Below are 11,237 nucleotides of genomic sequence, written 5' to 3'. Positions count from 1 at the left end.
CTCTGACCCTCCCCCATTCATGCTCTGTCTCTCTCTGTCTCAAAAATAAATAAACGTTAAAAAAAATTTTTTTTAATTTAAAATTATAAAGCATATCTACATATGCTGTCATAGAAAGATCTCAAAGGTATGTGAAATGAAAGAAACAAAGTTCAGAAATATATGAATAATATTTTATGAAAAATATGTATACATATTTCCTTTCAGAACCAAATACAGATAAAAAGGTATATGTAAAAATGTGCGTAGTTATATAAGGATGCCCACTGACTATGATTATCTGTTACCTCTCCAAAGGACACAGTTGCTTTGAGTGGGAGTTTCATTACATACTTTAGTATTTATTGATTTGCAAAGATGTATTGGTACACTAAAAATTTTTAAATAAAGTCTCAAAGTTTATCCTTCAAATAGACTCTACTATATTCTTATTTAACTAAGTCATGGTGTCAAGTGAGAATTAAGAGAAAACTACTACTCTGAAATCCGCAGGTATCTGTGTCCAAAATCACATTAGTTTATAGCTCCCATATCATACCCAGGCCCAAAAATGAACAAGTTCAGTCATCTTACTACTGAGAATTTTCATATATGCCCTATTTTTCTTCTTTTATATTTCTCATATTACTCTTCTTACTCTTAATCCAGCTCCTAATCATCATTCATCTGAATTTAAAAGAAAAAGTCTTCAACTGGACAGTTCATCTGCCTCTGCTCAGGCAAATGCTTTAAGATTGGTCAGTTAATCATGTTACATCATGAATGGAAGAAAACCACAATATGACAAAATTTCATCGCCTCTATGTTAGGCCTTTTTATTATTTTTTTAATTTTAATTTAATTTAATTTAAATTTTTAAGTTTATTTATTCATTTTGAAAGAGAGAAAGAAAGAGAGAGAGAGAGAGAGAGAGAGACCAAGTGGGGGAGAAACGGAGACAGAGGGAGAAAGAGAATCCCAAGCAGGCTCTGCTCTGTCAGCACAGAGCCCAACTCATGAACTGTGAGATCATGACCTGAGCCAAAAGATGCTTAACCGATTGATCCACAAGGTGCCCCTATCTTATGCCTTTTTAAAATCAAACCTAATAGCTTGATATTCAAATTTATTTAAAATTTGGCAACTCCATCTCTTTTCTACAAATGTGAGAATTACACCTCTTTTGTAAAAATTTGTTAAATATAAATACATATCTCCCTCTGCTCTCCTGCTTCTTAGCAAACCCTCCTTTTTAACCAAGTGTTTTGTTTCTGTTTTCCCTTATTGATACATGAATATATCTTGTACCTTGCTTTAGGTTAAGGTCCTTTCTACAAATTCCCTCTTTTTACCCTTTGTGTAATCCAAACCATCTTTTTGTTTTGTTTTGTTTTGTTTTAATGTTTATTTATTTTTGAGAGAGAACGAATGAGTGCAAGCAGGGGAGGGGCAAAGAGAGAGGGAGACACAGAATCCCAAGTAGGCTCCAGGCTCTAAGCTGTCAGCACAGAGCCTGACGAGGAGCTCGAACCTATGAACAGCAAGATCATGACCTGACCCAAAGTCAGACGCTTAACTGACTGTCACCCAGGTGTTCCCAACGATCTTTAAAGTGCAAATTAAGTTTTATTTTTTCCAAGAGACTCTCTTGAACTCTAACGGCATAGTATTCTATGGAGCACAATACGAGATTTGCCTGCAATAACATGCTAGACTTGGTCTTTTTAAATCAATTATAATAAGCTCATAGTAACTTCACCCATATTTCTCATGACTGAACAATGCTAAGTACTTAGTATATGCTTGATAAAGTGTTATGGATTATCGATAGTCATGCTAATCATTTATTATCTATTACACAAAAATTCAAGTTGTGAATCACCCTTTCTGTGTCTTCTTGGGGAACACTCCCCTATTTTTACTAACGGAGTGGACTGAACATCTGTGAATTTTTCTTCTACCATAAATCAACTTTGTTTCCATTCATTCAATATATGTTAACCTAAACAGAATTCCAAAATCAAAAGTGAAAAAATTTGTTTTATATCCCTGACAAAGAATGACTCTCTAGATTTCTAATAGCACAGTAATAACTACTAAAGAAAGAAAATAATTAGTCTAAAATAAATCTAGACAATTTAAAATTTATGCAGTTTCTAATCAGATGATTCCTCCTTGAGAACTCTTCAATGAAGGAAATAAACTTAGAAATATTCCCAGATTTATTGTATTTGTGTGAGCTATATGTCAACATACCTGGCTATATTCTTACTTGGCAGGATTCATTGTTATTTTTAAGACTCTTTTCTTTAGAAATGTGAAATATATGAGATAACCTAGTGTTATTTTCATGAATGCTTATTTCTGAATATTTTTCCCCACTCTTCTTGCTTGCAGAGTATTCTTTTTGGAAATAACTCACTTAAATCCCTAAACCTGTTCTACCCAACTCTCTTTACTTGCATTTACTTTACACTGTTGTTATTTTAGAAGCTATTCTTTGTAGGATTCTTTTGTATGTCTTACTTCATTCTTTTTGAATCAAATTCACATTTTTTCCCAGATATTTATCTGTCATTTTAGTTAAATTCCTTGACAGTGAACTAATCTATTTTCTATTTAGTTGATGAGATCTTTCCAGCAAATTGCAGTTACTATTTATAGAAAAACAAGATATTTGCAAACATCCATTTTTCACAGGAGTATAATCTTAGTGTTTTTTCTAGAAGTAACTGCAAATGTGATCCAGGTTTTACTTATGTTTTTCACCCCATTTCACATGTCATGAAATAATGGACAGTTTCTCCAACATGTCTACTTCTCCCAGTGAGAACATTACTGAGAATTCCCCCAAAATATATAAAACCATACAGAGTTCACATTTAGCAACAATGATGAAAAACATTATGGAAAGATAAATCATCCACTTAAAATATATACCTAGTAAGGAACCCTTATATATTCTTCTAGTGGAATATTCTGCCAAAAACACAATACTATTTGATCATAATTCTGGACTGTCTTGAAAATGAAGAGAGTTTTATTCATAATGATCATCATTCCATGACAAATGTAGTTTAAACAGGTGTGAAGCAATCTGACAGATTCAAGCTGTCTCACAGTGTGTTGTCCCATTGGCACAGCTACACTTAACAAGCCTGGGTCAAGTCCTCAGTTCTGTCTGTCTGGAAAGTCAATTTCATTTATTCAACTAAGGGTATGTAGACACTATGAAACAAACCTATGATGACAAAATTTAAAGGAAACTGGTTTCTCCAGTCTTTTCTCCCTTCATTCTGTCTCTCCTACCTCTCCCTCCCCCCTACTTGTTTCACTCAGATTAACTTTCTGTTTTACAAATGCATAAGCATTTGCAATTCTGTGACTTTTCTCATGCTATATACTGCTTAAAATATCTATCCCCATTCTTTCTGCTGAACACTTACTCATACTTCCAAACCCAGCCTAAAATGTGAACCATTTTGTGAAATGAATGTGAAAAGCAATCTACACATTCAATGCAATCCCAATCAAAATAGCACCAGAATTCTTCTCAGACCTAGAACACACAATCCTAAAATTTGTATGGAACCACAATAGACTCTGAATAGCCAAAGTAGTGTTGAAAAAGAAAACCAAAGCTGGAGGCATCACAATCCCGGACTTGAGCCTGTACTACAAAGCTGTAACCATCAAGACAGTATAGTACTGGCACAAGAACAGACAAAAGACCAATAGAATAGAATAGAGAACCCAGAAATGGACCCACAAATATATGGCCAACTAATCTTCGACAAAGCAGGAAAGAGTATCCAATGGAAAAAAGACAGTCTCTTTAGCAAATGGTGCTGGGAGAACTGGACAGCAACTGAGAGACTAAGAGAAAAATTACCAGGTGTACTCACAACTGCAGAGAAAAGACCTCCCCACCCCCCCCACCCCCCGCCATTCCGGAACCAGCCAGGGCATGCCCGGTTGTGGTCTGACCTAAAGGCGGGAACCAATCAAGTTCTGCTGAGTGTTCAAATTTAAATGTCAACCAATAACAGCTCTGTAACCGTGAAAAATCCCTAACTTGTCTGTGCCTGTCTATAAAAGAAGCTGTAAGATCCTGGCTTGGGACCTCTTACCGTCACCGGTAACGAGTGCGCGGAGGTCCGGGTTCAAACCTGCAATAAACGACCCTTGCCACTTGGCTTTGACTCTGGACTCTGGTGGTTTGTTCTTGGGGGTCTTTCGAATTTGGGCATATCATTTGGGGGCTCGTCTGGGATCCCCCCAAGCCCACCAGACCCCAAGTCAATGGATCGTCCCTGAGACCGATCGGTAAGTGAGCCGGCTCTGTCCGTTTCTGTTTGTCTGTTCGTTTCTGGCTCTCCCGCACGGGATCTGTATCGGTGACTGACACAGCCCTGGCGGACGCGCTATAGGGCAGTCGGTCGGGTCCAGTAGGAGACGTCCACTGGCACCCATCTGGGGCACCTTTTTGGGCCCATCGGAATTCTTCTGTTCGGGTGGCGGACACCCGAAACGCGCTAGCGATCTAAGTATTGTGTTCTCTATTCTATTATCTTTAAGTGTTAAACCCCTTCTCATTCACAGGTGACCTGGCCTGGCCCAGCCAGAAATCCTCATAACTTTGCTGTTTCTCCTTTTAATCCTTTCCTCCACCTCCAGGATACAGATGGGCCAATCTCAAAGCACACCCCATTCTCTCCTTGTTGCTAACTTCAGGGATGTTAGAACCAGGGGACAGAATTTGAGTTTAGACATCCGGCGGGGAAAATTAATAACCCTCTGCCACTCCGAATGGCCAACCTTTGGCGTTGGATGGCCAACCGAAGGAACTTTCTGCCTCCCTATAATTGCTAAGGTGAAATCAAAGATTTTTCTATCGGGTCGCAAAGGACACCCGGATCAGATTCCCTACATTCTTGTATGGCAGAATTTAATTTTTTTTTTTTTCTTTTAACGTTTATTTATTTTTGAGACAGAGAGAGACAGAGCATGAACAGGGGAGGGGCAGAGAGAGAGGGAGACACAGAATCGGAAGCAGGCTCCAGGCTCTGAGCCATCAGCCCAGAGCCTGACGCGGGGCTCGAACCCACAGACCGCGAGATCGTGACCTGAGCTGAAGTCGGACGCTTAACCGACTGAGCCACCCAGGTGCCCCGCAGAATTTAGTGGAAAATCCACCCCCTTGGTTGGCCCCCTTCCTATCCTCAGGAATGTATAAGGTCCTTGCCATGCGGCCTGCAGATCCCCCAAAATCAAGGACGCCAGCCGCGCCCTTGTATTCCATATTGCCCAATAGTCAGGACCTACTATCCCTAGACCCTCCGCCCTATCATCCCCCTCCCCTTGTACTCCAGGCCCTGCCCGCAGCAGCCGCTCCACCAGTCGCCCCGCTAGTTGCCCCCCCCAGGGGAACCACGAGGACGGGAAGCGGCAGCTGCGCCAGAACCAGGAGGACAGGAGGCAGCAGCTGCGCCGGGCCCCATTGAAAACGAAACCAACCGCGAGGGTCCAGCCGGCTGAACCCCGGGCGCACCCAACGTGAGCCAAACCCTCACCTCCCCAACTCCACTGTGGCCCTACCCCTGCAGGAAATAGGACGCCCCGATGAAACAGGCAACCCCCGACTCCAGTATTGGCCCTTTTCCACCAGTGACCTTTACAACTGGAAAACACAGAACGCTCGATTCTCTGATAACCCTAAAGACCTAATAGCTCTTTTAGACAGTGTCATGTTCACCCACCAGCCCACCTGGGACGACTGTCAGCAGCTCCTCTGCATCCTGTTCACTACAGAGGAGCGAGAGAGGATCCAATTAGAAGCAAGAAAGCTGGTTCCTGGAGACGACGGTCAGCCGACATCTAACCCTGACCTCATTAATGCAGCTTTCCCCCTAACCAGACCTCCACAGGACAAATGGGACTACAACACGGCAGAAGGTAGGGGAAGGTTACTCATTTATCGCCAGACTCTGATGGCGGGTCTCCGGGCTGCAGCTCGCAAACCCACCAATTTGGCTAAGGTATATTCGGTCATACAGGGAAAGGCAGAGAGTCCAGCTGCTTACTTAGAGAGATTAATGGAAGCCTTTAGGCAGTTTACCCCCATGGATCCAGAAGCCTTTAGGCAGTTTACCCCCATGGATCCAGAAGTCCCTGAGAACCAGGCTGCTGTCCTTATGTCCTTTGTAAATCAAGCAGCTCCTGACATTAAGAAAAAACTCCAAAGGCTAGAGGATTTAGAAGGTAAACAGATCCAGGATCTGCTCCGTATAGCACAACAGGTCTACAACAACAGGGACGCCCCAGAAGAGAGACAGATCAAGGCCACAGAGAAAATGACTAAAGTCCTGGCCGCTATAGTCCAGAAAGAACAGCCACCCCCAGAAGGCACTCAAACAACATGCCCTCCCAGGCAGCACTTAAAGATCAATGCGCCTATTGTAAAGAAAAAGGCCATTGGATATGAGAATGCCCCAAGAAGAAACAACCCCGCCCCAGCCAAGGACAATGGCAGCCTAAAATAGCCCCCATACTGTTTACCCAAGATACAAAATAGGGAGGACGGGGTTTGGATCCCCTCCCCGAACCTAGGGTAACATTGCAAGTGGAGGGGATCCCGGTCCAGTTCCTAGTTGATACCGGGGCACAGCACTCAGTTCTGGTCAAGCCCCATGGAAAAGTATCTGAAAAATCATCCTGGGTACAAGGGGCCACCGGAATAAAGAAGTACCCCTGGACAACTCAGAGGACTGTGGACTTAGGAACTGGGAAGGTAACCCACTCCTTCCTGGTCATTCCCGACAGCCCCTGCCCCCTGTTGGGGAGGGATTTGCTTACCAAAATGGGGGCCCAAATTCATTTCCAACTGGGGGGACCCACAGTGACTGACTTCCACAACCAACCCATATCTGTACTCACTGTGAAACTAGATGAATATAGGCTCCATCAGGAACCCACTCCTCTGGATCAGGGCATCGAGCCCTGGCTTCAACGCTTCCCAGATGCGTGGGCAGAAACGGGTGGTATGGGGCTAGCAAAACATCGCCCAGCCCTATTTATAGAGGTCAAGCCCGGGATGGACCCCGTCCTCATGCGCCAATACCCTATGCCCGTGGAAGCCAAAAATGGCATCACACCGCATATCCGCCGCCTCCTTGACTTCGGGGTCCTACGCACCTGCCACTCAGCATGGAATACCCCCCTGCTGCCTGTGCGCAAACCCAACAGCAGGGAATACAGACCAGTGCAGGACCTGAGAGAAGTCAATAAGCGGGTGATGGACATACATCCAACCGTTCCTAACCCCTATACTCTCCTGAGCGCCCTCAGCCCAGAAAAACAATGGTATACTGTTCTGGATCTAAAAGATGCTTTTTTCAGCCTACCACTAGCGTCTAAAAGTCAAGAGCTATTTGCATTCGAGTGGACAGATCCAGACAGGGGCATAAATGGCCAGCTCACTTGGACCAGATTGCCACAAGGATTCAAAAACTCTCCAACCCTGTTCGACGAGGCTCTACATGAAGATTTAAGTGAGTACAGACAACAACACCCTAATATAACTCTCCTACAGTACTTTGATGATCTCTTAATAGCTGCCGAGACACCCGAAGGCTGCATCCAGGGAACCGAAGGTCTCCTGCGAACTCTGGGAACCTTAGGCTACCGCGCCTCAGCAAAGAAGGCTCAGATCTGCAAGTCAGAGGTAACTTACCTGGGTTACTTACTGAGAGGGGGGCAACGCTGGCTAACGGATGCCCGGAAGGAGACTGTCCTTCGTATTCCCAGACCGCAGACACCACGGCAGGTGAGGGAATTCCTAGGGTCGGCTGGGTTCTGCAGACTATGGATACCAGGGTTTGCTGAATTAGCAAAACCTTTATACCAGGCAACAAAAGATCAACAGCCCTTTAGTTGGATGGAAGAAGCCGAACAGGACTTCCAACAAATTAAAACTGCTCTGCTATCAGCACCGGCCCTGGGACTCCCCGATGTCTCCAAACCCTTCCACCTATATGTAGATGAAAACTGAGGCATAGCTAAGGCAGTGCTAACCCAGCATTTGGGTCTTGGTGCAGACCAGTAGCCTATCTGTCTAAAAAGCTAGATCCAGTGGCCGCCGGATGGCCACCCTGTCTCCGGATGATTGCAGCCACTGCCCTAATGGTAAAGGACGCTGATAAGCTGACCATGGGTCAAGAGCTACAAGTCACCACCCTGCATGCCATCGAGGGCATCCTCAAGCAGCCGCCTGACCAATGGCTGAGCAATGCCCGACTCACTCATTACCAGGGACTGCTGTTGACCCCCCTCAGGGTCATCTTCACCCCCTCAACGGCCCTGAACCCAGCATCACTGCTGCCAGACCCAGACATGGGAACCCCACTTCATGACTGCGCCGACATACTGGCTCAAGTTTATGGGGTCCGGGAGGACTTGCAGGACCAACCATTATCGGATGTGGATGCCATCTGGTTCACTGATGGAAGCAGCTTCGTTCACCAGGGACAAAGGTATACGGGGGCGGCCGTAACTTCAGAAACCGAGGTGGTTTGGGCAGAAGCCCTACCCCCCGGAACCTCGGCCCAGAAGGCTGAACTAATAGCCTTAATCCAGGCCCTAAAATTAGGAAGAGACCGCAAGCTAACCATGTACACTGATAGCCGATATGCCTTTGCCACCGCTCATGTACGTGGGGCGATATACAGAGAACGGGGGCTCCTCACAGTTGAAGGGAAAGACATCAAAAATAAAGAAGAGATTCTAGCCTTGCTAGCAGCCTTATGGGAACCCAAAAGCTAGCGATTGTGCATTGCCCAGGACACCAGAAGACAACCGACCCAGTTTCCCGGGGCAACAATTTGGCCGATCAGACTGCAAAAAACATAGCTCGGCCCCCGGCGCAATTGCTGACCCTACAGCTGCCAGACCCCGAACCCCAGGAATTGCCCCCCAGCCCTGAGTATTCAGAAAGCGACATTCAATGGATGAGTAAACTTCCTATGACCTGAATCAAAGATGGCTGGTGGAGAGACTCCAAAAGCAGCATTATACTCCCAGATAAACTAGGATGGCAAGTTCTAGAGCGGATCCATCGCAGCACCCACTTAGGTTCCTGGCGAATGTTGGACTTACTGAGACAGACTGGACTAAAAATCAGAAATGTCTCTGATAAGGTCGATCAAGTAGTCACTAAATGTAGTGTGCCAACTCAACAATGCGAGTAGCAATCCTCAGACAACAGGGGTAAGACAAAGAGGGAGCAGACCGGGGACCTAATGGGAAGTAGATTTCACTGAGGTAAAACCAGGAAAATATGGATATAAGTATTTGCTAATTTTTGTAGATACCTTTTCAGGATGGACTGAAGCCTTTCCAACCAAGAATGAAACGGCGCAGATTGTAGCCAAAAAGATCCTGGAAGAAATCCTGCCCAGGTATGGTTTTCCAGTAATGATAGGGTCAGACAATGGACCTGCATTTGTCTCTAAGGTAAGTCAGGGACTGGCTTCCATACTTGGGGCTGATTGGAAATTACATTGTGCATACCGACCCCAAAGCTCAGGACAGGTAGAGAGAATGAACAGAACATTAAAGGAGACCCTAACCAAATTGACCATGGAGACTGGCGCTAATTGGGTGGTCCTTCTCCCCTACGCTCTGTTCAGGGTGCGTAATTCCCCATACAAACTGGGACTCACACCCTATGAAATAATACATGGTAGACCACTCCCCATCATCCCTAACCTAAAAGATAACCTTGTCAAAGCTGAGAACGATAATAGTCTTGAATTCTTTTTCTCCCTACAAGCCTTGCAGAGGGTCCATGAAGATGTATGGCCCAAATTAAAGGAACTCTATGAGACTGGACCCCCGCCTATTCCACATCAATTCCGGCCAGGGGATTGGGTCCTCGTCAAACGTCATCGGCAGGGAACTCTGGAGCCCAGGTGGAAAGGACCCTTCCAGGTCATCCTGACAACGCCTACTGCCATCAAAGTAGACGGAATCGCCACCTGGATCCATTTTGCCCATGCCAAACCAGTGGACCCATTCTCAGACCTCATCGGACCTTCAAAGACAATCTGGACTGTTGATCGGACTAAGGACAATGCTTTAAAATTGACCCTATGCCACCAACGGACTGAGCCGTAACTATGGTACTTGCCATCCTCTTGATTGTTCTGCAAATTCTGTCTGTAAATCCAAACCCCCACACCCCCTATAATTTGACATGGGAAATTACTAACTTAGAGACTCATGAAATCTACAACAAAACCCTAGGAACTGCCCCATTAAATACCTGGTGGCCAGATTTATATTTTAATTTAGAAAAAGTTAGTCCATTAGAAGAAATGGAAGGAGGTAAATGGAGGCAACCGCTTAGGAGGGTGTCAGTAAGTAGAAATGGATTTTATGCATGTCCGGGATTTAGGACGGGGGTGATGAGGCACACATGTGGAGGGATCGAAACCCTCTACTGCACAGCCTGGAGTTGTGTCACCTCCAATGATGGGGAATGGAAGTGGAAAGTAAAACCCCAATTTATTGAAATGTCTTATGTCCAACCATGTACCTGCACCAGGTATGATGAAAACTGTAACCTTATTCGTGTAAGATTTACAGAGGAGGGGAAAAAGGACAGGTGGTGGGTCTCAGGACTCACTTGGGGACTCTACTTATATCAATATCCCCTCTTTGGGACTGCCATTCAAATAAAATTAAAAGTCTCCCCTCTTGTACAACCGGTGGGGCCAAATCAGGTATTGGGAAAAAAAAAAAAAAAAAACAGATAAGCCTATCCCCAGGAAGATCTCCACTACTCCCTCCAGCAGGACCCCCATCCTTACCCCAGTAGTAAAAGCACAAGCTATCCAAGAAAATCAGAACCCAGAAAGCATAGACTCCCTATGGAAATTGCTAACAGCAGCGTATGAGGCCTTAAACCGGTCGGACCCTGAGGCAACAAGGGCCTGCTGGCTATGTTATGATATAAAACCCCCCTTCTACGAAGCCATAGGTCTAGCTGCCCATTTTTCACAATCAGGAGAAGAGTCGCCAGCAGCTTGCAAGTGGAATCGAAAGGGCCCCGGCCTCACACTGCAAGCGGTCACTGGCAATGGGACTTGTATAGGAAAGGTCCCCTCTAGCCATATCCAGCTTTGTGCCCCGACTAATTACTCTATAAATGAATCTAAATGGATAATTCCAGCTCCTGACGGTTGGTGGGTTTGTTCTAA

At 45.0% G+C, this 11,237-nt stretch overlaps 1 protein-coding gene across 1 annotated transcript; it reads left to right on the top strand.

Annotated features, from left to right (window-relative positions):
- Positions 1-5,225: 5,225 nt before the first annotated feature.
- Positions 5,226-10,426, top strand: LOC125911381 (uncharacterized). Its single transcript, XM_049615252.1, is given in 6 exon segments — positions 5,226-5,468; positions 5,586-6,360; positions 6,363-8,063; positions 8,066-8,791; positions 8,794-9,196; positions 9,198-10,426. Coding segments are annotated over 6 exon segments (4,803 nt in total). The 3' UTR covers positions 10,153-10,426.
- Positions 10,427-11,237: the final 811 nt, after the last annotated feature.

This window comes from Panthera uncia (assembly GCF_023721935.1).
Source record: "Panthera uncia isolate 11264 chromosome C1 unlocalized genomic scaffold, Puncia_PCG_1.0 HiC_scaffold_3, whole genome shotgun sequence".
In the NCBI taxonomy this organism is placed as follows: domain Eukaryota; kingdom Metazoa; phylum Chordata; class Mammalia; order Carnivora; family Felidae; genus Panthera; species Panthera uncia.
The sequence above is the reverse complement of the archived record's forward strand: the minus strand, read 5'-3'. Positions and strand labels throughout refer to the sequence as shown.